The sequence below is a fragment of the Micropterus dolomieu genome, linkage group LG13, assembly GCF_021292245.1.
Source record: "Micropterus dolomieu isolate WLL.071019.BEF.003 ecotype Adirondacks linkage group LG13, ASM2129224v1, whole genome shotgun sequence".
Classification (NCBI taxonomy): Eukaryota; Metazoa; Chordata; class Actinopteri; order Centrarchiformes; family Centrarchidae; genus Micropterus; species Micropterus dolomieu.
This window is the reverse complement of record NC_060162.1, coordinates 1,534,883-1,561,289: the sequence shown is the minus strand read 5'-3', so window position 1 is coordinate 1,561,289 and position 26,407 is coordinate 1,534,883. Positions and strand designations below refer to the sequence as shown.

At 41.7% G+C, this 26,407-nt stretch overlaps 1 protein-coding gene across 2 annotated transcripts; it reads right to left on the bottom strand.

Annotated features, from left to right (window-relative positions):
- Nucleotides 1-75: 75 nt before the first annotated feature.
- Nucleotides 76-24,580, bottom strand: LOC123981801 (GDNF family receptor alpha-2-like). Of its 2 annotated transcripts, XR_006827827.1 has the most exons (6): nt 24,477-24,580; nt 21,543-21,683; nt 15,720-15,904; nt 10,153-10,200; nt 4,436-5,193; nt 76-313 (listed from the first exon to the last, which is right to left on the bottom strand). XR_006827827.1 is itself a non-coding variant. In XM_046066998.1 (5 exons), the coding sequence occupies exons 1-5, from the start codon at nt 24,562-24,564 to the stop codon at nt 5,050-5,052; spliced, it is 606 nt and encodes a 201-aa protein (XP_045922954.1). In that variant the 5' UTR covers nt 24,565-24,580; the 3' UTR covers nt 4,288-5,049. The 2 variants fall into 2 exon arrangements, 1 of the variants encoding a protein (XP_045922954.1); XM_046066998.1 differs by lacking the exon at nt 76-313 and having other exon boundaries at nt 4,288-5,193.
- Nucleotides 24,581-26,407: the final 1,827 nt, after the last annotated feature.

Here is a 26,407-nt window from a genome sequence, read left to right as displayed (position 1 = left end):
AAATACTGAGGAGACTGATCCTCTGGCGACCATGAACAATCGTGATCTACTTGTGATCTGGCTAGTTCACTGCACAAAAGTGGTGGACATTGTAATTCCCTTTTCCCGACCGCTAGCAGGGCAATATTAATCATTCTCCCTCTTTCAAGTATGTAAGAAAGAACAGTAAAGTAAGGCCACACCATAATCACAGAAACTGATCTCTCTGTTACTTCCAGCTGACGGAGGGCAGGAGGCGACGACCCACGGCGACACTGATCTGGTGGTCGTCTTGAACAGGCCTTCATGTTCATGTTCCACATCCTGGTAGCTTCTATGAAACATAAAAAATACCCCACAGAGTGGCCAGAGGTAAAGTACACACTGAACAACCCACTCACCCACACACACACACACACACACACAGACATTAAACATGTTTATGGAAGCAAAAAAAGGACCTAATTACGGTTTTTGAATTTTATGAGCAACTGAACACCTAATTGTGAAATTGAACCACTACTGAATGCTTCATGTAGAATTGTACATACAACTGAATGTAAAGCATTAAATATTTTACCTGATTTGAATTTATGAGTTCATTTCAAGTTTTGGAATTTAAAATGATTTTGTTTTTTTTCAGGTTAGGGAAATCAATATTGAAAATTCAAGTGTCCAGGTTTCCTATTGCTTATCAGACCTGATCTTTCTTGGATCATGTAACTGACACAACATAACCTGATTGTACAGAGGGGTTTGATCAGGCTTGACTTTTCAACCCCTAGCAGCTCCGGATGTTCAAGTTTGAAGTTTGCTCCTTTGGGAAAATGATGTAGAGAGACGTCTTGATTTGAGGCAGTTTTCATGTCTATCTCAAAACAGAGAAAATGGATGTGGACTTCACAATTACATAAGAAGAGCAGCAAAGTAATTAAGTTTAACAACTGTAAATATGGATCCCAGCGCTACTTCTCACATCTGTGAGGTTGCAACTACATATTCGTACATGCAGCCTTATAATAATGAGCCAGTTCAGCATCCAAGTCACCGGGAACAGAAATTACTGAGTCGAAATAACAACTAGTGATGAGCTATTATGTTATGGTGTGAAAAGGGTCAGAGTGAACTTGGTGAGTGAACAGCTTTTGAAAACTAACGCTGTGTTGTTACGGCAGAACCAAAACTAGTCGTGATCATGTAATACAAGACATAAGACATATCTTACTCTTCCAGACATCTGTCCCTCCTCTCATCTGAGTATGATTGATGGAGTTTAGCTGACTCTGCTCGACACGCAATACATGATTACTGATGATTTAGATGCCATAATGCCAGAAGTTTGTGAAATTTCATGATTCTCAATATCAAATTCGATACCACGGTAAAAAACAAATCAATAAATCCCATGTACCTCAACATACACTAATTTAATAAAAACAATTGAACATTTCAAAGAACAACTAACAGCTGTGAAAAAGAAATTGAGGCTTTGATAAGGAGCTATCGAAGGTAACAGCCTTAAAAACTGATGAATGTTAAATATTAAACTAACTTCACCCCGTCAATGCAGCTGCACTTGTTGCCATCTCCCACGTGTTGGATCCCCGGTACTAATGGTACCTAGAAAAACGGGTACAGGCCAGAATTTTGGTATTGACTTGGTACCGAAGTATCGGTTGTCATGACATCTCTACTGATGACCAACAAAAGCATTTCACTTCAATACACTTAGATCGAAACTCTTAGAGGTGATATTCTGCTTTTTGGCTTTTTCCCTCTCCTTTATTGAGTTATATCTCTTTTTTGTGCTGTAACAGGTTTGCAAAGTGAAAAAACCCAAAGTCCAAAGTAGCGGGGTCAGGCACGCCCTCAAACCAAGCTAGTCTGAGCGGAGGCCCTTTGGCTCGACTCGCCTTTGTTTGGTTTTCCATTGTAGAAATGTTGTACCTGTATCTGCTTTCAGGTACTTTTTTTCAAATCACGAATGTCGAGGTTCCAAGTGAGCTGAGGGAAACTAAAATGTAACATGAAAACACGACAGACTGCTGATTGGTCAGAGAGAATATTCACTATTCACTGCATCATCATTGCTGCACCAGACAGAGGCCAGCAACAGAAAGTTTTATATTTTACAGTTTTTGTATGGAATTTCATCACTAAATCCACTTCTGAGAAGTTTTGAGGTGAGAAATCATCTGTGTAGATTTCGAATATTGACAGTTTTACGAGAAGCGATGTTGGAACAAAAATGTGCTTGAATATTTTCGGAGTTGAGGAGCTCAGCAAGTGGCGGCGGGGGAATCCTGCGCCAACCCACGGGAGGAGCGTGTGAGGCCGGCCAACCGCCCGCTCACAGAGCCCTCTGCTCCCGCCGTCACACAGACCGCTGCAGCAACAACGGCAGAGGAAAACACAGCTGGAAGCTTTTCATACGGCTTATCTGTCTTTACATTCTGAGGAAGGTTAAAACAATTTTAACTTAAAAAAGAGAAAGCTGTGTGGATCGCTGGTGTGTGTGTCGTGTTGAACATTACGTCGCGGCAGTTGTGTGTAGCGTTGCTATTATGACAAGCTACGTACTATCTCTGGGTACTGTCTGCAATGGAAAACGGAGCAGGGTCGAGTAGAGTCGAGTCTATCGCTTTGCGCTATGGTAGCATTTTTCTGCAAGGCAGCACAGATCGTCACCGGCAACAGTTCAACGTTTAGTCCTAAAAGACGATGCAACTCTGGAAATTCACAATCACAACCTGTAAGTTTGCTTTATTGGTTGTGAATTATATTTAAAATAAACACGGCAATGTAATTTCACAGACTGTTCAAGTGTGGAGTTGTTGTAAACGTTGGCTAACACGGCTAAAGTTACAGCTATAATGCTAACGTTACACCTGATGTGAAAGTTACTGAGCAAACGTTCAAATTGTTTGGCCAATTTTTATGTAAAATTGAGTTGAAATATGGTGATTTTTGTAGTGGTTTCTGGTAAGATGTGGAACAATGATGTTGTGTGGTTGTGGACTTGTGAGTAACTTCTACCATCTGCTAGGTTACGGTCTCAGTCTGAAGCGACTTTGATTTGGATCACACTACCTTGTTTCTTATGACCCGCCCTTCTCTGCTTCTGATTGGCTAGTGGTCCTTACCTGGGAACTGCGCATGTGCAACTCCCAACAAAGATTTTGTACAAGTAAGATGCATCACTCTGTAGCTCAAGAGCGGAGCGTACAACACACAGGGTGAAAAAGAGGAGCTGCAGCAATGTGCAGTATGAGAAAAATATGGTGTTTGTTGAAAATGAAACCATGTAAACCTGTTCTGGTACAACCCCTAATTAAGATTTTGAACCTGAAAATGAGCAGAATATCACCTCTTTAAAAGCGTCCAATGTTCTCATAAGATTTGTTTTCATTACTGTAACTGTATTTTTGGGTTAATTATACTAATAAAACTAAAACAGAAGACTGAGTGAGGTTACCTCTCCTCAGTGGAAATTATTTGGGTGGGTTTAACGCTCTGCTTTGGTGTAGGTCACGTCTGCCAACACTGACTGGTTTTCTTTTCAGGTGCAGCAGTGAAGTCCCATCGCTTCAAACGGGGAAACTAGCACTGTCCCTTCTTCATGTTAGTAAAACACTGAGATCCAAACTTAATCTAGTGATAAAGATCAACTGACACTGATAACTGCTCGAATTACAAACAATCTAGCTCTCTGAATTTCTGCTGTTATGGCTTGTAAATCATATAAAATAATACTTCCACGAGACCTTCCAATTGTAAATTCAGTGAGACATTTAACCTACAAGTTAAACTGCAGTTTTTGAATGTTCACTGCTTAAAAATCCTCAAAGTGAATATTTCAAAGCCATCAATTCAGTGGTATTTAAATGTCAACATCAAGTATTCAGCAGTGGTACAAGTTTTCAGTTGCGTATAAGATTTGAACCCTTACAGCCTCTCTTTGCTCACATACACACTGAGCATCCACACACACAGCCCACGCAGAAACACACACACACACACACACACACTCCCCAACAAACACACTCACGTAAAGAAAGACACACACACACACACACTTTGTGCTCACACAGCTATACACTGACAGTATGTGAAATATACACTCTTCCATTGAGACTCCGCTGGATGGACTTTTTTCATATTCCACAGTAAATGAAGTTTGTACAGAATGTCGACACAAAATTGAGATAAAGACCCGCGAAAAGCACACTGGTGTACAGCATGAGTGTTTGTGTCCGTGTGGGGACCCTGTTTGCCCGCTAACGAGGTCTAAGGGGAGGGCGACACTGTGTGTGTGTGTGTGTGTGTGTGTGTGCATGCGCGTGTACATGTATGTGTGTGTTTGTGCTTTGTATGTATGCAGTATAGATTTCTTGCCACTAGAGAGGTCCATGGGAGTGATAAATTGAGCTGACAAACACCGTGGAAGGATCTGTACCATCTGTCCAGCCCAGAAAGCCAGTCGTCTCTCTCTCTCTCTCTCTCTCTCTCACGCTGCAGATTTTAAGACTTGCTGTCCGATTGTGTGTGTGTGTGTGTGTGTGTGTGTGTGTGTGTGTGTGTGTGTGTGTTTTCAGCCCAGCTGTCTCAGATCCAAAAAAGCTGGAGGGAATGAGTCAGAGCCGGGCTCCACAAAAAGCACACAAACCCTGCAGACACGGAGCACTGGAAATGAAGTCACTGTGATCCAAAATCCCAAGAGTCTCTCCGTCTCTGCCTTTGTTGTTTCTCGTCCTCAATAAACACAGTCCAGTTTCTTCTTCTTTATCATCGATGTGTGTGTGTGTGTGTGTGTGTGTGTGTGTGTGAGTGTGGTGGAGAGAGACGGCTAATCTGAAAAGTCCTCCTGAACACTTTTCCTCCTCAAAAGACCGTTGTTGATGTTTGGATGTCTGTTTGTTGACATTTTCTCATACAGTGAAGGGCGCCGAGTCACGTGACTTTCTCTGGGTCTTGCCAATTATGGGAGTGTGTGTGTGTGTGTGTGTGTGTGTGTGTGTGTGAATGTTAAGTGTGTGGGTGTTTGTGCGGTGTGTATGTGCGAGTTCGTATTTATGAGACGAAGAGTAGAAACGTTGGCAGGACGGACACACACACAGTCACAGAGATGTGGCGGAGGAGTGGAGCTGATTGCCGGCTGCTGCTCTTGGGCCCTGCAGAGTCCTGAGAGTCCATTGACCCCTGGGCCAACAGAGCCTGAACAGAGAGAGGAGAGGGAGGTGGAGGGGGGAGTTTAAGAGGAAGGGAGGAAAGAGAGGTGGAGAAAGAAGGAGGAAGTGATGGAGGGGAGGAAGGGATAGGCATAGAAAAAGGTAAGAGCATTAGTTTGTATCAAATAGATTAAATACAAGATGTTTTTCCTGTAGTTGTTCTGAAGGGTGAGAACGGAAGTAACCCAGTAAATTCTGCTGTTGATTTAGCAGAAACCTCCTGTGAAAATAGCACCACATGAGACTTGACACTGTAGTTGTCAGAGGTGTGACCAAGTAATTATTTTGAAAGTCACATGTAACCTGCTTTCACGCCAAACAAATGTGTAACACTGCACAGAGTAAGGCCATTATTTTTAATGAAAAGTGTCACTGGGCTGGCTTGAGAACTGTGCTGAAGCTGAAGTTGTCATGATTGGCTGCGCCACTCTTGTTTTGTCTGCCTACTTCTGCGTCCCACCTGTTTTTGTCCACCGCCTGCCCGCTCAGCAGACTCCCAGCAAGAAACCACCGTTTGCGTGTTCTTGTGAAGTTGTAAATAAATCGAACCGTGAATTTTTCCTTTACCGCTGTCTCTGTGTCCTGCTATTGGGTCCTCAGGAATACTAAAACATGAAAGAGGTTTTCTGATGTTGACAGGAAATGGACGTTATGATTGTGTCAGTTTCACCGTAGAGAAGAATACAGTTAATTTTGTGCATCTCTTGCAGAATTATGTAACTTTTTTCTGTGATCACACCTGCACTGAAAATCTGATTTATTTCAACCTGGTTTAATGTTGTAACAGGTTAGCCTGCCCAACACCCCCTTAACACTGGCCTGTGTACCATTAATGGGACAGATTTGACTCTATGCGTCGTGACAATGATCCAATGGTAGCTGAGAATAAAAGCCACTATTGTGCTGGATACTTAGCCCCAGGTTAAAAAAAAATCCCCAAATAAAAATAATGATAACTGCACAATGTTTATCATCTCATTTTATTATTGCAATTTGAAAAATACTTCTCTGGCACAATAACACTAAATAGACTGATCCACAGCCTCACACATGAAAACAAAGTGAAACAAGTATGCAGGTTGACCTGCATGCAGATCCCCCTGCATCCAGCATCTATCAGCCGGCTGCTCTCTGTGTTTTCTTTCAGTCAGACTCAGAGACAAGTGTTTGAATTTATATGGAAAACTGTAGGAGGCTCCTGCAGCTCGCCTGATAAACACTGTTTTGCTTGCGGCCTCGTCTCCCAGAGTCTTTACAACAGAGGTAGAGAGTGCAAAGTCAGCACGACCCATACAGCAACAATAGCCACATTTACAGGAAACACAGCAGGTTGAAATAAACCGGAGTTTTCAAGCATGGCAGTAAATATTAGAGGGTACGAGGACACCACTAAATATTAAATATTAATATTCCAGTATAGTTAGAATTCTTGTTTGCTGCTTTGTAGGATGTGTGAAATTTTACATAACAACATATAAACACTTAATTTTAATAAACGGTTAATCACATTTTATAATTGTAAGAAGACACACTGTCCATTTCTAAGTGTTTATTAATGTATTTGTCAACAAATATAAGTATAAACATCCACAAGTGATGTGAAAATAGATATTAATGGCTGTAATCATATGAAAATTGTTGTTTATCATTATTCGCTTCTCTTTAATTTAGTATATTTAGCATTTATCCATTTAAATTCACTCTATGACAACTGAGCAGACCATCCACTGAAGGATCCGAGTTGTGACTGAAAGCTCTGGAAGAAATCTAGTAGGTGTACCTTTTGTTTGTCAAATATTTGTTATTTCTGAGGTGAAGAATGAATCTTAAAGCTCCACATCCATGTGTAGACACAATTAATATATGATTCATAACACACTTAGGGTTTATTCATTTGTGGTTTTATATATATATATATCTCAGGCAAACTGAAATACGCCTTTAACCTCACAGGTGCCCCCCACAACAACCCCTATAGAATCTTCGTATGTCCACCCAAAAGGGCTCAGGCAGTAACTTTTTAAAGAGTAAGATCCTGTGTTACCAGAAATAGCTGTTATATCGCTCTCTTCAAAGCCACCGAACTCCATTGACAAAAAATGTTAACGCTACCAGGTTCTATTTTCTGTGACTTTGGTGTTTTAAAGATTAGTTCGGATGCAAACTAACTTAAGCTGTTGTGGGGGCACCTGTGAGGTTGAAGGCTTGTTTGCCTGATAAACGGGAACTCCCTGGCCCGGGAGGTTTCCTGCATTCTTCCGCGATGAAAGAGAATAAATTATGTATCAGGAGAACTACTGGATATGGTTCCCAGTATTATGGCTTGTACATGCATTTGCTAGTGTGTTTGTAATCTCTTCAATGCTCCAAATAGTGTCACAATTACATCCATACGGATTAATCACATCAAAAACACAAGATGGCGCCAGGGCCTTAATGACGTCAGATGATTTCATTCCATATATTCAGACTTTCATTCCATATATTCAGACTTTCATATATTTTATATTCATATTTTCTCAAATCTCCTGCATTTTTAACCTTTTTAAAAATGAAAGTAAAAAGGCAGCATTTAGAACATTAGCTGTGACTTGTAGTGACGTGAAGTCATTTGGTCAAACGGCACCTGCCAATAAAACAAGAATAAGAAGGAGAAGAGCAGCGTGAGGATTCAGTTGGATGAACGTGAGAGCGATGAAGAACCTGCCAAAAAGGCTCAGATTTTGTACAAATATCTTACCAAATGGGAGGAGGCTTACATAACATATACATATACTCATTAAATGCCCTTTTGTGTTCTTATTTATTAATTCTGGGATGTTACATAAGAAAAATCAATTATCTCTCGCCTCGACTGTTGCAATGCCCTCCTAGCAGTGCGGTGAAACCCCTACAAATGGTCCAGAACGCAGCTGTGAATCTGGTTTTCGATCAACCCAAAAGGACTCATTCCCCTCTGTATCTATCCCACTGATGCAGCATCTACTAGAATCCGTTGTCACTCGTAGATCTCTTACTCTACTGACGCTTCTGTGTTGTTCCTCACATGTTAGTCACTTTGGATAAAAGTGTTTGCCAAATGAGTAAATAAACGTTCACAGCATTTCACTTTCAACCATCACATTCTTCACTGACTTAATGTAGGAATTAGTTGACTTAATCACTGTTGCACTGGTATTTTAAAGCAGCTGGTTGCCTCGTGGTGATTTTAGTATTCAGCGTGTGCACCCTTGTCTAAATGTAAGAGGTGTGGACTGTGTGTGGTAGGGGAGGTGAGATGGCCCGGGGCGGGGTGCCTGAAAATGTCCCCTATTTTAAAATCCCAGTGTTGACAGGTATGTTTTACAGAATCGCAAAAATGTTTGCCTTCCAAACCAACCACTCCGAGCACACAAGGAGGAGGCTGCAGAGGTGGCTGCTGGGAGCTAAACTGAGTCGTGTTTGCAGGAGGAGAGTTTTTCTTGAGTGGTGAAAGATGGTCTCGTCAGGAATGTGGATGATGTACAGCCTATGCCAACAAGACGCTGGTTAATGTTATATAGCTTATAATTTAACTTCATGTGTTGAGTTTGAGCAGATAATAAAACATTTAGCTGAAAAGAGAAAAGGCTGAACCTGTTCTACATAATGTTCCATATAATTATGTTATAATGGCTTTAGAAAATGATGTGACGCTAAAAGGAGAGCTGGTAAAATCTTATCATGCATCTTTTAATTTGATGCAATATTCTTTACTGCAACTATTAAAACCATATTACTGTGTGTCTCTCTCTCACTTTGCTTATCTGCTATAGTCTCTCTCCCACCTTTTGTGCCTAATAAAACAGTTGCAGAATTTACATCTGCTTTTCTCAGACATGAACTTTCAGAGACAGTTTCCTCCGCTGCAGCCGTACGTCAGAGCTCATAAATCACATGCAGTAGCGGTTTGTATAAATCTCCATTCTTTCCTCTCACATTTTAACTCCTCTAAAACTACACAAACTGCATGAGCCAAATGTGAACCTTTCAGAACCTCTTTAGTTCTCTCTTACATGTAGTTAGTGCCTTACATAAACCCTCACAGTCAAGACACAGAGATCACAGCGATATGTAGGTGAATCTATGGCAACCGGCAGCGCAGGTAGAAGCAGCAGCTGGTAGCTCCTTCAAACTTTGTTACACTTTTGGTTTTCATCTATTTTTTCCGGCTTTATTGCTGAAACACGTTACTTTTGACAGAAATACAGTCATTGGAAAAGGAAGATGGGATAGGAGCCATGTTGGCCCAGCTTGGACTTAATTCTGCTGCTAAAGGTCCAGTCTGGACAAAATGGGACTCATGTCGGCCAAGCAATGAAAATCTGTGACTGTTGAGCCCACATCTTTACAGAGACCTGCCACATCGACATCCCGGATCAAGCACTCGGCAAGTGGTCCATGTTCAGAGCTGTCGGCGCAAGACTCCGGCAAGATGAGAGGAGGTGTACTCATTTTTTTTGCATGTGTCTTCTGCATATAGTATGTTTTATATATTTGTCTCATTTTGTCTTTTATTGACTAGTTTTGATGATGTGCATGTTCCCCTCAGGAAAAAAGGGAACAGCAAATATAAGGGCGAGATGTAAACTGTTTTAATTTACCTGTTCTATTAGAGAAGTTATCCATCAACAGCCATTATGCTGTACAGTTTGAATGAGCGTGTACAACTGTTTTTAACCCAGAATAATCTACTATAAAGAACCTAAATAGAAAGGAGTGAACCCGACCACCTCACATACATCAGCAGTTATTTCTGGAAAAACAAATATACCAATCCACACAGGAGATACAGTAAAATGTGTGTGTAAGGCAGTGGATTTTATGTTTTTAATCATGCAGTTTAAAAAAAAAAAAAAAAACTGTTGCTCCAATAATTAGTTTTTAAAGTGTCAAAACACAGAAGTGTGTAATCAAAGCTCCTCACCTCCTCGCACTCAAACTCATCAGAGGGGATGCACTTTTGGCCTCCATCCTGTAAAACAAGAAGTCATCATGAGAAAACATCAGAAACATCACAATCACCGCTCTTTAGTCCTCATCGTCCGCCCACGCTTGGTCAGGGCAATTAACTCTGGCTCATTAAAAGAAGAACGGCTGTTACTCTCACGTTAGAACAGCAGGATGTTGTTCTCTAATCAACATGCTATCAGACACGATGACGACCGTATGTGTGATTGGCTGAACACCCGTCCTGTTCTAGTGAATCGACCGATCTACTGTCCCAGTTACTGCAGAGGTCGGAGCCACTGAGAAACACTGAGGAGATCATTAAAAGAACAGAACCAGCTGCTCTGCACACTTTCCCGTCGTTTCAGTGTTTAACAGCTGAGCCGAGCTCACCAGCTTCACGGTCATTGAAATGCAGAGCGGTGACGTCTGCGTGAACAAAGAAGCACACTTCCGCCTGCTCAAACACACACACAGCAGAGCATTTATCTCCATCTCCCATCAGCCTCTTTGTCAGAGCTTCATTTGCATATCTACTCCTGGTACCTGGGTGGGAGAGCCAATCAGATGTTATCGCTCCACGAGAAGGAAGAAAACTCTTTTCAGTGACGGGAAATCATCGAGAGCAGAAAGAGAAGCCTGGAAACGCTGCGTGCGGGATCATCATCATTTCCTTTGAAATGCACATGTGCAAACCCACAGATATGCATACATGCACATCCACCATGTTGTTATAGCGATCATTAAACGAATCATTATCATATGGACTATTACCGCGGTGACCTCCTCCGACAATGAACGCCTCCGCAGGTCCGTTTCCTGTGACAGCTCAGCAGAGCTCACAAAAAAATGTTCATGTGCTTTGGGCAAATGATACTGTTCAGAAAACAAATTCACAGCAGCATGCGGGAGGTAACAGACAGCAGAGGGACACTTTTCTCCATCTCACTCTTTTTCTCTTATCATATCTCTGTCTTTATCTGTTTCCTGTCTGTTTCACCGTCCGTCTCTTTTCAGATGAAACTTCATCTCTGCTGTGTGACCGTGGAGGTTTTCACATTTACTGGAAATGCACACGCTGACATTCCAGGTATTTAGAAATGGGTTTTGAAAGTGCTGACACAGCAGTTTGCAGGTATTGCCACGTTGCTTCATGGACCTGGTGGAGGCGCGGCGGGTGAAATCAGGTTGTAGGTTAAATTGTGTACAGGTGTAGCCATTAAGTATTATCTAACTCAGTGTTTCCTAACCTATAGGTCCCGAGACCATTTATGTGGCATTATTTTTATTTTTGCAGCATGTACAAAGAGTTGAGGATATTAACAAGAATAAAAGCATATATAAGTAATATAAATGTTATTTTCTTTATTTATATACAACCACATTATACAGCCTGCATTATAATGTCAACAATAACTGTTCAACTTAATAAATAAATAATGTTGTATTTCTATCTTTACAACACACAGTTGTTTGGATTATTTCTGGGTTTAACGATTTATCAGTAAATTAAAACAACTAAATATTTTTTCTTATCCCGATAATGCAGATGAGTTGAGGGACTTTTTACAGATCATAATTATCCCACAAATAAGAGCAAGAGAAATAAAACTAGGACTGACAGAATCCAATAATATGAACTCAAACCTATTTTAAATTGCGGGTGAGGTCGTGCGTGTGCCACCAGTACAAAGCTAACGGTTCACTGGTCTTTTTGTTGCCTTAACTCCTTCATCTTTGCTGTCTCGGGAGAATCCTGGACCTGAAATGAAAACACCAGTGCCCTCCCACAGAATCTATGCGACATCTGCACCGGCTCAGTCATGTCTGCTGAATGGAAGATGGCCAAAAGCCCCAAAAACCCTGCTGTATATCGAGCGAGCCGCTGGCACCAGACACCGTCCCCGTGCTACAAGGATGTCTGCGGGCTCCACATAAAGGGAAACACCATCCACCCTGAGGCATGGCTGAGTTCGGGAAAGCATCAAAATGAGCCAACTGGAGACACGAGCTGTGGGACACTGCAGCTCCAACTCTGTTCTGTACAGCCAAAGCAGGCGCTGCCAAAATTAAATAGTAATGGCATAAAAAACATTATGACAAAGAATAAACAACTTCTCTACTTCAACACACAGAAGGTTCTTGATCTGACCACCCCAAATCAGCACGAACACATTATTTGTCAACTTTTACAAATCACTATTTGGTGATGTGACAACACTGTTGTTCGGGTTTCCACATACTGGAGGATAACTGGGCCGATTTTGGGTCTGACTCAACCTGTCCAGGGGATAGAAGTCTGAAGTCACGTTTGATCACGAGAGGTTCTGTGAGATCCCAAGTCGCCAAAACCGTGACTCTGAAACCATTTAGTATAAGTATAAGCAGAGTGTGTGGTCCTGCGTCTGGACTGAACCATTTGGTGTGTGCATTCTTAAGATTAAAATATTAAACATCGGTTCATTCTGTTGTTATGTCTGCGGGATCCCACGCTTTCAATCGGTTAAGATTTGAAAATCCTCTAGTGTGCACCTGGTTTTAGGGAACTATCAACGTCATTGTTACAATAACAAACATGTTGTCGAGGTTAGGGAATGATCGCTATCCCTCTGTGGACACAACACAACAACAAGATACACTGAACAAAATTATAAACGCAACGCTTTAGTTCTTGCCCCCATTCATCATGAGCTAAGACCTAAGACTTTCTCTATGTACACAAAAGGCCTATTTCTCTCAAATATTGTTCAGAAATCTATCAAAATCTGTGTTAGTGAGCACTTCTCCTTTGCCGAGATAATCCATCCACCATATCAAGATGCTGATCAGACAGCATGGGGATTGCACAGGTGTGCCTTAGGCTGGCCACAATAAAAGGCCACTCCAAGTGTTTCATTGTATTGAGGGTGTCTGGAAACCAGTCAGTGCCTGGTGTCACTGTCTGCCATCTCCCTGTCCAGTGACAACTGGGATAAATCCATGAAGAAAACACTCCTCCAAAGTGCCAGACGCCATCGAATGTGAGCATTTGCCCACTCAAGTCGGTTACGACGATGAACTACAGTCAGGCTGAGACCCCGATGAGGACGACGAGCATGCAGATGAGCTTCCCTGAGACGGTTCCTGACAGTTTGTGCAGGAATTCTTTGGTTATGCAAACCGATTGTTGCAGCAGCTGTCCGGGTGGCTGGTCTCAGACCATCTTGGAGGTGAAGATGCTAGATGTGGAGGTCCTGGGCTGGTGTGGTTACACATATTCTGCGGTTGTGAGGCCGGTCATGTGTACTGCCAAATTCTCTGAAACGCCTTTGGAGACGGCTTAAGGTAGAGAAATGGACATTCAATTCACGGGCAACAGCTCTGGTGGACATTCCTGCAGTCAGCATATTAATTGCACGCTCCCTCAAAACTTGCAACATCTGTGGCGTTGTGTGATGGAACTGCACATTTTGGAGTGGCCTTTTATTGTGGCCAGCCTAAGGCACACCTGTGCAATCCCCATGCTGTTTGATCAGCATCTTAATATGCCACACCGGTCAATGGATCTCGGCAAAGGAGAAGGACTCACTAACAAAGATTTTGACAGATTTGTGAACAATATTTGTGAAAAATAGGCCTTGTGTGTATATAGAGAAAGTCTTAGATCTTTGAGTCCAGCTCATGATGAATGGGGGCAAAAACAAAAGTGTTGCGTTTATAATTTTGTTCAATATAGTTTGAGCACGTAACTCTCCTAAAACTACACATATACAATCTTCAGAAGTTAATCAAGTAACAAAGTATGTTTATGTGAGTTAAAAATGACACAGTTGAGTAAAATATCTCTACATCCAGTCACATCGTATGTCGAGGCATTCTATAATTCATGCTTTAAGTCTCTTACATAATGGATAGCAATTTAAATCGGGCCTTTAACCTCCAGCCTTACACCTCTTCCCTGTACATAATGGATAGGTTCCACTTTCCCTGGAGGCAAGCAGGACGACGCTAATGTGTGAAGGTGAAGAAGAGCAAAGCACACAAATCTGTTCTGCTCAGACATCCCCAGTTGTGTCTGGATGTGTTCTGTTTGCTCGCTCCTATAGTTGGCCCGAAGTCAGCTTCTGATAAATACAAGACAAAACTGATTTTTATTGATGTTCTGCTCAACAAAGACAGACACAGTGGATAAAAGTTTAAAGTTTTCATGCTGGCCAGGATGAAAGTCCATAATTCAGAGAAAATAAGACATAGCTCTGTTACGTCTCCTGTTGATATTTATGTTAAAAACAGAATAATACATGGATGCACTATTCTATGTCCACTACAGGTCAAAAGTTTTAGGACAGCCCTCATTTTTTTATCAGTTTGTATGTAAATATAAGTACTTCAAGTCCAGTGAAAAACCTTAAATGGCAGAAAGGTAAGCAGCAAACTGCCGAAGTTAAAAACAATGTTTACGTCACCAAAACAGACATTTTCAGATCTAAAATGAACAATTAAATGAAAGCGTTTCATTCATTATTTCACTGTAGGGTGACCAGCTGCTCTGTCTTCCTTCATCTATATATTATATATAAAATATACAATATAGTACAAATAAAGCTTCTGAGGATGTATTAACAGGCTGTTACAAGGTGTTTATAGAAATGTGTTTCATTTCCTTCTACTGCTGCAGAATAACCAAAGAAGGTAAAGACAAAGTTTAATAATAAATAATGACAGAAATAATGTAAATTTCAGAGATAAACAATTTTCAGGGATCAAAAAATGATTTAAAGAGGTAGTATTCTGCTCATTTTCAGGTTCAAAATCTTATTTAGAGGTTGTACCAGAACAGGTTTACATGGTTTCATTTTTAAAAAAACACCATATTTTTGTCATACTGCACATTCCTGCAGCTCCTCTTTTCAGCCTGTGTTGAAGGCTTCGTTTTAGCTATGGAGTGATACATCTTGTCTCTACATGATCTTTGTTGGGAGTTGCACATGCGTAGTTCCTAGTTACTCACTGTTTTTCCACCAGTGTTTTTGAGGGCGTGTCGGAGTAGCCGCTTGGCGAGCGTTGTGTTAGGCGCATTTAGCTTTCATCCCTGTGATGTCACAGGGATGAAAGGGAAGCAGCTGGACTACAAACGCGCTGTTTTCAGGCAGAGCAGAGTTTTCTGTGGGAGATGGGAACTCCCTTTGGGCTGGACTTTGGGCTTTTTCACTTTGCAAACCTGTTACACGCACAAAAAAAGAGATATAACTCAATAAAGGAGAGGGAAAAAGCTAAAAAGCAGAATATCACCTCTTTAACAACTTCAAGTTAGTCTGCAGCAGTGGAAGTACACTGTTCCTATGCTCTAATGGAAGCTGCTAACATTAGCATGTTCAGCTAACTACTGCTAACAGTGGAAACCTAGCTGGAGTTACGAGTTACAATTGGTTTGTCCTTGTCCTCAGAGACTTTTCTCTTTTAAAAGAGAAATATAGTGTAATGTCTGAATGAAATATTTTGTTGTCCTTAATGTCCTTTAAAGCCTTTTTTTCTTACCCACACAATGAATTTAGAGAAACTCACCTGCAGGTTGGCACAAGTGGAAAACATACAAGCACTGTCCATGGGCTTGATTGCGTTGCCGTGTAGAGAGGGAGCGGGTTTAGAGATGACTGGCGGCTGAGGTGGGGGCAAGAAGGTGGACGATGGCTCGGTTACAAGAAGAGTCCCTCCTTCTGAGCCGTAACCAAACGACTGGATGGCATTTCCTGTGACGGGAGATAAAGAAAGCAGAGCGGGCAGAGGGGGAATGGTTATTATTAATATTAGACATCTGTTATTAGCCAAATTACATAGTGACAACAAAATGACACAGTCCCTCATTTTACTTTACTACTTTATCGTCTTCCTGTCTTGTATCAGAAATATCTGTATTTGTATTCATACTCAGAGTGTGAAAGACCTACCATGGAGGTTTTGCTGCTCACAAAATATGCAACATAACATGGTTAACCATGTACCTACATTAATCAAAATCAAAAGAAGTACATCTAAACTGAGTTTAAATAGAAGCCGTGTATCTTAGTTAAAGTTAGAAATGATAAAACTGAGCTTTAACAGTGTAAATACAACTCAGAATTACGTTGGACTATATTGCATAATTTCCCAGATGGATGTGAAGTTGGCCTGAAGTGTCTATGATAAGCAAACTTTCCTTGCACAGCCTTGTGTTGTATAACGAGAAATAAACTACCTAAATACCTTGACTGTCTTGTATGTGCATGTAGTGGGAAGAGTTCCAGCAGAAAATAAAGTTGTTTTGAAGCCTCTATGAAAAAAGAAAATGAAAAAGCTGTTCATAAAAATGTCAAAAGCTCTCTTGGCCAGTGTACATGACCTTTGGAGCCGGTCACATGGGGTACCACGCGTCAATATCAGAATCGGGTTTATTGCCAGGTACATTTTCACATACGAGGAATTTGCCTTGGTATGAATTGGTGCTTACTGTACACATAACACAAATAGTAACATAAATATATGAAAAGTAAGGAGATCAGAAAAAATGTACAAGTATATAAAAAATATAAAAAATACAATAATACTATAAAACAATATCAAACCATGAGGTGAAAATTACCCCCGTTCAACATCAAGCTTCATCCTGCACTGAACCGACAACATGATGAGAACTCTTTTGGAGGATGGACCTCTCTAAATGTCTGAATATTGAACCTGGAACGCCTCCGTGATCTAGCCACAGACTGTTTGTTTACATTTTGACAAAGCAGCACAAAGTCCTGCTGCCTCAGCTTCTGGCAGTTCACAGTCCGTACTGTAAAAACAACATCATCTGTTGATATGTGAATAATGACAAGTTTGTTTTTTGTGTTATAGCCTATCCATCCATTTTCTGCCTCTTATTCCAGACGTCCCTCTCCCATGTAGCTTTCCCGAGGCTTTCCCAGGCCAGATGAGATATATAATCTCTCCGGTGTGCTCTGGGTCTACCCCGGGGTCTCCTACCCATTGGACATGCCCAGAAAACCTCCAAAAGGAGGCACCCAGAAGGACCACCAGCTCTACGCCAAGCTCCCCCCGGATGTCTGAGCTCCTCTCTCTCCAAGTCCAGACACCCGGCGGAGGAAACTCAGTTTGGTCGCTCACAGGGCTTGACATTAACTTTTTTGCTTACTAGCCAAAGTTACTAGCCACACAGAATTTTTAGTAGCCACTTTTTTGTTGGTGGGAAATTTTTTTTTTTATACGATAAAAGTTGACTATAGTGTGCTAAAATTTACTAATATTATCATTAGCTCTGATAATGTTGTGTGTAAAGCTCCTTTCTTTGAAAACATGTAGTCTATTAAAATAAACACATAAAAAGAGTAGCTTCTTATTGTAAATAACAAAAGCTCTGCATAAACTGAAATAAAATTCACCAGAAACATTGTTTAAATCCTATTTATTTATAACAGCAGTGGTCTAATTACTGAAAATTATCTGCATTAGAAACAAAGAGCAAAGATGAAAAATCCACAACTAAGGCATAGAATTAAAAACAATTATGTGGGCCTATATCAATTTGTGCACTTTGACTGTTTTACAACTGCATTTCCTCAGAGCTGGGACTGGATTTATGTTTATCATCATGAAACTCTGCAGTTAGCTCTGAGTAAGGATACAAAATGAGTATAGGCTATATTTTTCAGATTATTTCCATTCAAACTACTTTTCTACATGGCATGACAACTTTTATTCAAACATAGAATCAACTCTGAAAAGGTAGCTGTGATATGATGATATGATGTGATATAGGGGCAGCCCTGCTAGAAGCCTATGCCATTTTCTTTTTTAACCAGATGGTATGATCTCTGTCATCACACGCGACTGGTTGCTTGCACACGCACATCGACACAGCGTTCAGTCAGTGTGTGAGTGTGCGTGGCCGAGCAGTGTGGAAGAAGAGAAAAAATGCACAGGAGAACGAGAGACAACGAAAAGGCAGAGCTGAGGCGGAAACAAGCCAGGAGTAAAGTGCTGTGAAATGCTGTAAATTTTCATGATTTAGGGAACTGGTGGTGTTTAAAAGCAAGCGGGAGGCTGACTGTCTACAGGTCTGAGGGACTGTGGCTGCCCTGTGACAGATTAAACTTTTACAAGTCTGGATGTCATAAGTGGCGCGCACCCTCAGCAGGCCAAAACAGGCCTCAGACCACAGGGAAATCTCCTGGTGCTCCTGACTTCCACTAGTTTAAAATCCACGTCTTTGTGACGGAGGGGCAAGAGCAGTCACCACACCCGGGTTTGAACCTGGGTCTACAGGGTACCAAACACGTAACTCGACCGCAATGCCAAAGAGCCAGGCTCGTTGGCATGGCAGTCATAGCGCATACTCAACCGTAGTGACGGTAGCCCATCACACTACCCTCCCAATTGGGAGACGCCCCCCTGCGCTTCACGCATTCAGCCGTCCATCACACTTCCTGCCAACCGTACTCCTCCCATCACAGGGTGCCCCCATGCTTCACCCATGTCCCTCACACACAACCTTGGGGGTCCGTCATACGCCTCACACACTGGGTACACCTCTGAAAATCCCACCACTGCCACCACCACATGTGACGGAGGGGCAAGAGCAGTCACCCCACCTGGACTTGAACCTGGGTCTACAGGGTACCAACTCATGCAACTCGAGCCAGGCTCGTCGGCATGGCAGTCATAGCGCATACTCAACCGTAGTGACGGTAGTCCGTCACAGTCTTCTGTTGCTTGCACGACAATAGGCTTCCCTAATAGACCAATGAGCAAACACTATGTGCAGGTAGTAGGCCTACTCATGGGAGTTATAGTGTCACATTGCAATTTGTTTGTTATTTAATGTCTTTTGACAAGACTACAATTTTTCAACACGCCAAAGTGGCTAGTGGGAGTGACTGTGTTACCTGCCACAGATTTCAGCCGTAGCAGGTAACACAGTCGGGTTGGCGGGTGTTAATGTCAATCCTTGGTCACTCGTATCCACCTTCTCATTCTTTTAGTCTCTACCCAAAGCTCGTGAACACAGGTGAGGGGCGTTGTACCGGACAATGGTCTACTACAACGCCTGTTCAAATGGTTATGGGAAATTCTGTTTTCTTAATTGTCTTTTTAAAATTATATTCAGGGATTCAACAGAAGATGGTTGTATGTGTGGACTCCAGGAAGACAAGCGATAACTTTGTGGAAGCTAACGGAGATCTGAACAAGGAATAAACAGTATGTATTGGCCTACATACAGTCCATTAACAGCACTGTAACCACAGCACTGCTGAAACAGTAGCATGAACAATGAACAAACAAACCTTTTAAGTCCACAACAGTCAACAAAAACAAGTCCATGGAGTCATTAGAAATTCTTGGCACGGGACGATGTATGTAGCATAATCCACTGGTGCGTTTGGTGAATGATTGATGAACACACTCTTCTGATGCAAACCACTCAACATGAAGCAAATTAAACTCTGTTAAACTATTCCTCATGCATTAATGTAAAAGCAGGATTTTACTGCTGTATTTTCTATTATTTATTTTGAACTGTTCAGTATTGGACAGCAGCTAATGATTATTTTCATTGTGGATCAATCTGCTGATTATTTTCTCCATTACTCGATTGATTGTTTGGTTTGTAAAGATTTTGAAAATAGTGAGAAATGATGTCACAGTTACACTCCGACCAACAGTCCAAACCTCAACACAAAAATATCATTCAAAGGAAAAGCAGGAAAAAGCAACCAGACTCCATTGACAAAAATAGTGATTTTACCAACAATTGCCTCGAGTATGTGTTAGTTGTTTACATTAATGCATGAGGAATAATAATCTGATAAAATAATATATAATAGTACAACAGGCACGGGGACATTTTACTGCACATAGTACTTACACTCAGTATGACCTCTGATACTGACCAGGTGTCAGCCAGATGTGACTGAGGCAGCGGTAGACCAGCAGCTTCCATGTTCCTTGACATAAAATAACTGTTTTTATCAATGGAGTCTGGCGGCTTTGTCAAGAGCTATAGCGACTGTTTGTTTCTGGATCTTAGGTTTATCTCTGTAGGGATCCTTTCCATAATGCTGTTAGACACTTTTAACAACAATCTGAAGCTGTTAGCTGCAAAACCAAGCACTTTAGTGAACGTACTCTGAGGTTGACTAATCGAGTAATTGTACATCCACCACTATCTCTAACTGTTACACAATGTTTTAGCATTTATAATTATCCTATATTTGCTTCTCTTGGCCACAGTGGAAGCTGTTTAGCAAGTTTCATGGTGTCACAAACTTGATGCAAGCTTGTGATCCTGTTTCCTGTTTCCCATTTCACGTCGGACTTCTTCCACGGCAGGTTTGTCTGATCAGATACAATCGATTAAGCACTCTGTGGCTTGTATGATTAGATTCTGATCATGTTTAATACATGATAACACAAAGCTCTGATTCTACACTGACGTGGTTATTCTTCGCCACAGGCACATTTCGCACGTGAGCATGAATGTATATGCCCACATTAAGTGAGAGAGGGGGAGAGGGTGTTTGACAGAGAGGAGGTGCCGAGGTGATATTGTAGCTGGGTTAGTGCTATTTAAAGAAAGTATCTTGGGATCTTCAACAATCGTCCTCCTTCGTCTAGCCTTTCTCCTCAGTTATCAGACTCGCTCACACTTTTTATCCCCTTTATCTACATATAACACTTTAATGTTGCCATACTTGCAAGGACCTTCCCTGTCTCTATAATCCAGTCCTCACTCCTGACCCCACTCCACAGAAAGCTCCACACATACAACTAGAGCTGAAACCATTTGTCGATTAAGTGATTAATCATTTGATCACAGAAAATTCATCTGTATTTTGTAATAAATTTGAGTTAACGTTTCAAGTAAAACGATCAGTTTCTTAAATGAGAATATAATTCTGCTTTTCGCTGCTTTACATCACTGTAAATTGAATTAGAGAGGATACAATTAGTTAAAGCAAACAAAGGCCATGTTTGATGGCTCCGGCTTCTTAAATGTGAGAATTTCCTGCTTTCCTCTGCCCTACATATAAACTGATGATCTTTGGGTTTTAGACTATTGGTCGGACAAAACAAGAAGTCTGATTACGTCAACTTCGGCTCTAGGATACTGTGATGGACATTTATCACAGATTTCTGCAGTTAAATAGACCAAATGATTGACCAATTATTGGAAAAATAATCTGCAGATAACTATTTGCAGCCCTAAATGCAACCCTGACCCAAAACGTATTCTAATCCTAATGTCCACATCATTATACAACACAATGTCTAAGGTATATATATTTTTGTCTTCATGGCTTTGTGTCTAAATGTGGCCCTCTGGAAGCAACACACAAACTGAGGACTCACTGAGGCAAGTGTTGTGTGTGAAGTCCCGGTGGAAAGCGTCACACTCTGGCTCCTGATTGCCGGTGCCCCTGCAGGTGCACCACAGGCTGATGGTGATGTTGGAAGGACTGCTGTCGCTGTAGTTCGGCGTTACATCTGAGCCTGAGAGAGAGAGAGAGGGGGATGGAGTAAATATAGGGGAGGAATAAGAATTAGGATGGAGATTAGCCGGGAAGAAAGGTAAAGAGGATTTTTGCAAATTGGGAGTAGAGTCACTGAATGTCTTCCAGCGAGGAAGTGAGTCACCTGCAACATGTTTCTCTGACAAAGACATACTGCTTAAAGAACAACAGCATCTGCTGGAAAATCCCAAATAAAAGATGGTTTTCAAATAATTGGTCCATTCTAAAATAATAGCAGGAAAACAAGGCCGGTTCCTAATGAAGACAGAGTAAATTACAGTAATAACAGTAAATTACAGTACGTTTCCACGGCATTCATTCCATCATTGCAAGAAGAGAGTCATGTTATGCCCACCATTCTGCTGCGCCGAACAAAACTTAATTGAACATATGCTAAACCCTTCTTCTGAACAGTCCAATCACAGCTGAACAGCAGGTGTGTCAGTGTTTGTCCACATCTGCACGCTGTGTTCATGGAGCTGCAGAGAGTTTGAGTGTTTGGAGGGTGGTGTCACAACACCAAGGGCTAAAGTGTGAAGAATCAGAATCAGGATCCGCTTTAATGCCAGGTATGTGTACACATACAAGGAATTCAACTCGGGTTTGTCCATTATTGACGATGTGCTTACTTGTACAAAAATACCATAACTATAATAAAATAATAAATTCAGACACAAACTACAGTATAGACAACACTAACATACACACTATGAGCAAAACAATATAGACATATTGACAAAAGGATGCAAGAGTAAACTATTATTCTCATTATGTACATGTTGAAGGTGGATATGATATACAGGTACACATACATGCATACACACACGTACACAGTGTGATGGAGCATAGTGCATGCTGGAAAAAATAAATAAGACTTGTGACCTTATGACCTGAGGTAGGTGTATTGGTGTACAGTACATACAATATGACTTAGTATGAACAGCACTGAAATAGAGAATGGTGCATAGATAAATAATAAGTGGAAACCAGTAAACAGGTGGCTGATTAGAGACAGAGTTACTGGGTTATTGCACAGGAGTTGTTCCTGACTCTGTGAGTCAGAAATCAGCTGTTCATTAGAGTGTAGGCTTGTGGGAGGAAACTGTTCCTGAGTCTGTTGGTTTTGGCGTACAGTGCTCTGTGGCGCCTACCAGAGGGGAGGAGCTGGAACAGTTTGTGTCCGGGGTGAGATGGATCTGCAGTGATGTTTCCTGCCCGTTTCCTGCCTCTGGAAATGTATAAGTCCTGAATGGAGGGCAGCTTGGTAGCGATGATCTTTTCTTCAGTCCTGACTGTCCGTTGTAGTCTGCTCCTGTCTTTTTTGGTGGCAGATCCAAACCAGACAGTGATGGAGGTGCAGAGGACAGACCGGATGATGGCTGTGTAGAAGTGGATCAGCAGCTCCTTAGGCAGCTTGAGCTTTCTGAGCTGACGCAGGAAGTACATCCTCTGCTGGGCCTTCTTGATGATGGTGTCAGTGTTGGGCTCCCACTTCAGGTCCTGGGATATAGTGGACCCCAGAAACCTGAAGGATTCCACAGCAGACACAGGGCTGTTGAGTATGGTGATGGGGGGCTCCTCCTGAAGGCCATGATCATCTCCACAGTTTTGAGCGTGTGAAGCTCCAGGTTGTTCTGACCGCACCAGAGAGCATCAGCTGATCAACCTCCCGTCTGTAGGCCGACTCATCACCGTCCCGGATGAGGCCGATGACCGTTGTGTCGTCAGCGAACTTCAGGAGTTTGACAGATGGTCTCCTGAGGTGCAGTCAATGGTGTAGAGGGAGAAGAGCAGTGGGGAGAGCACACACCCCTGGGGGGCACCAGTGCTAATAGTCCAGGTGCTGGATGTGATGTTCCCCAACCTCACCTGCAGACTCCTGTAAGTCAGGAAGTCTGTGATCCACTGACAGGTGGAGGCTGACACAGTAAGCTGGATGAGTTTGGTGAACAAAAAATATCCTATCTTTTTTGCCATTTTAGCATCAACATCAGTGCATAAAAGCTAAAGCAACATCCAAGGTGGGTTAAAATCAAGGGCATCTTGACTGGTTGAAGCCAGAACTGAAGACGCCTCAGGCTACAAGTATCTTCAATCAACTCCAGTTGCCCTTAATTTTAACCTACCTTGGATAACTATGACTTGGATGGCTGAGAATCTTCACAGACAGCAAAAGCAAACAGTTTTCATGGCTATCATTGATGGAGAAACACACACAGAGAGACCTTTCTCCTACCTGTGCTTTCACATTTCTCAATTTCACATATATACCAGCTTAAACTTCCCAGCTTCTCTGTGGTTAAATTCAAATTTCATTTATAGCAAGAAATCCAGGGAATCCCAGTAAAAAATAGAGTGTGATATATTCCTTGAATGCAGACATTTTAAAATGACAGGAAGTTCTTCAATCCTAGTACTAATGGAATTAAACCAACTGATCCATCTGTGCTGCTCCAGGGAGCACTACCTGAACAAGTCCTGATGGTTCCTATTCATCATAAAATTGTTATTGTAATTCCACTGTCACTTTATACTCCTGCACTTTCTACTGTACATTTCACATACTCTGTATAGTTTTTATAGTAAAGTTTATTTTTGCACAAGGTGTATTATTTCTACTCTTTTTTTTTTATTTTTTTTTTTTTACACACAGTTGCTGTTGTATAGTGTCCTTTGTTTGTTATTGTTATTTCTATTTTTGAGGTTAATAAATGAGAATTTACAGTGACATCAAATGTGTACCCTTTAAAGAAAACTGATTTACTAAACTTACCAATGAGGCCGACGTAGGACACGAGGCAGCCGTGGTAGTTATCATGGGGGCAGCTGGTGGCAGTGTGAGATGTCATTTGGCAGTTCATGTGGAAATCAGCGAGCCGAGACCTACAACAGTAAAAAGACATCTGTCAGCATCACATCACATTTGGTAAGTTGTTGGAAAACATGTTCGTAGATCAAATGATAAGGTGTTTAATTGAAAGAGTAATATGCAGAAAATGGTCATTGGTTGAAGCCCGTACAGCGCGGTCACAACAGTCAGTCACAACATTTCTCTGAGCTTCTTATTTACCGGGCCGTTTACTCCCACCTCACATTATCAGAATATCAGAATCAGCTTTATTGCCAAGTAGGTTTACACATTCAAGAATTTGCTTTGGTCACCTGATGCATAACAATAAACATACACATTTATAAATATAAAAATGTGAAATTAACAAGATGTATTTCTAACACATTTGTGTTTTTCTTTTCTCATTTGCCACCCGTTCACACCACAGTGGAGTGCTTGTTGTGTAACAAATTATTAAAACAAACCAAAGAACCTCTCCTGAAAGCTGAAAATCCTTGGGGAAATAAAAGGCTGATTCATGCTGTAGTTTGGGAGATTATCTTTGCATATCCAGTACGCGTGTCCTGCAGTATCCACTACATCATGCATATGTTAATGCACGGGAAACTGTCACAGGCAATAACTGTACAGCTGCTGAGCTTAATCTACTGCCTGGCCTAGTTTTGTGTTTCACCATCCTGTCTCTCCTCTTTCTTTGTCTCTCTCTCTCTCCCCCCCCTTTAATTCCTGAGCCTCTCTGCTGCTTCACTTTTCTCACACAATTCCTCTTATCTTGATGAACCTAAAGTTGCAGCGTGTTGGAGAGACGGAGGCAGAGAACGAGGGGAAGAAAAGGTGAGAGGTGTCGTATGGTAGGATCAGCAGGGTGACAGAAAGGTGTGATCACGTCGCTATGTGATACCTCACGACAGACGATGTCCACCTGTGTGTTTGTGTGAATGTATAAGTGCGACTCTCTCACACATGTGACAGTGTTTGTGTTTGCTTGTCTGTCTGTCGGCTGCAGAGAATGATATAGTTTGACAGGCATGAGTGCTGTGCATTTGACTTTCACACATAGGTCAGTGTGTGTGTGTATGTGTGTGTGTGTGTTCGTGTGTGTGTGTGTGTGTGTGTGTGTGTGTGTGTGTGTATTTAGGGAGTTGTGTGTTGGCCTGCTTCAGTAATCCTGCCAACGATGTCATCTCTAGACAAAAGACACAACCATTATCCACACTGACAAACACACACTTTCATGCAGTCTCTCTCTCTCTCTCTCTCACTTTCTGTTTCTCTACATGAGACACACACACACACACACACACACACACACATACGCACACACACAGACTGTGGCACCTTCATCCTTGGCTTGTCAGGGCAGATTGCAGTGTGAGGGGATGAGTCAGATTGTTGAAGAGCTGACCGCTGTGGAGTTGTGTTCGTGTTTGGCAGTCGTTTGTTTCAAAGAATCATGAGGGCAGTGTTTTCAGACGTGTGACTGGGATTGTAAAGGACAAAACAGCCACGTTCACGTCTGTCAACCATTTTCAAAGCTTAACATTGATTTCTAGAGTTACACATATAATTTGCCTTTCAGTCCAGACATCATCCCTTTATGGTTTGACAGTTACCCTTCAGACTTGAGAAAAGCTACTTCACAGAACATCTTGTTAGCTTTTATTCTCATCAAAGTTGTTTTAAAGTGTGTGTTCAAGCAGCTGGAAGCTCAGATGTCTGCTACTATGGTGCGTTTGTGTGGTGGTGAGCTCAGACTGCATTATAGTACAGCATTTAAGAGTTATGAAAGATTAAAGGCGACCCTCCAGTGACCTTTCACTTCAGCATGTGTTACCAGGTGTTTGGGAGTTCTA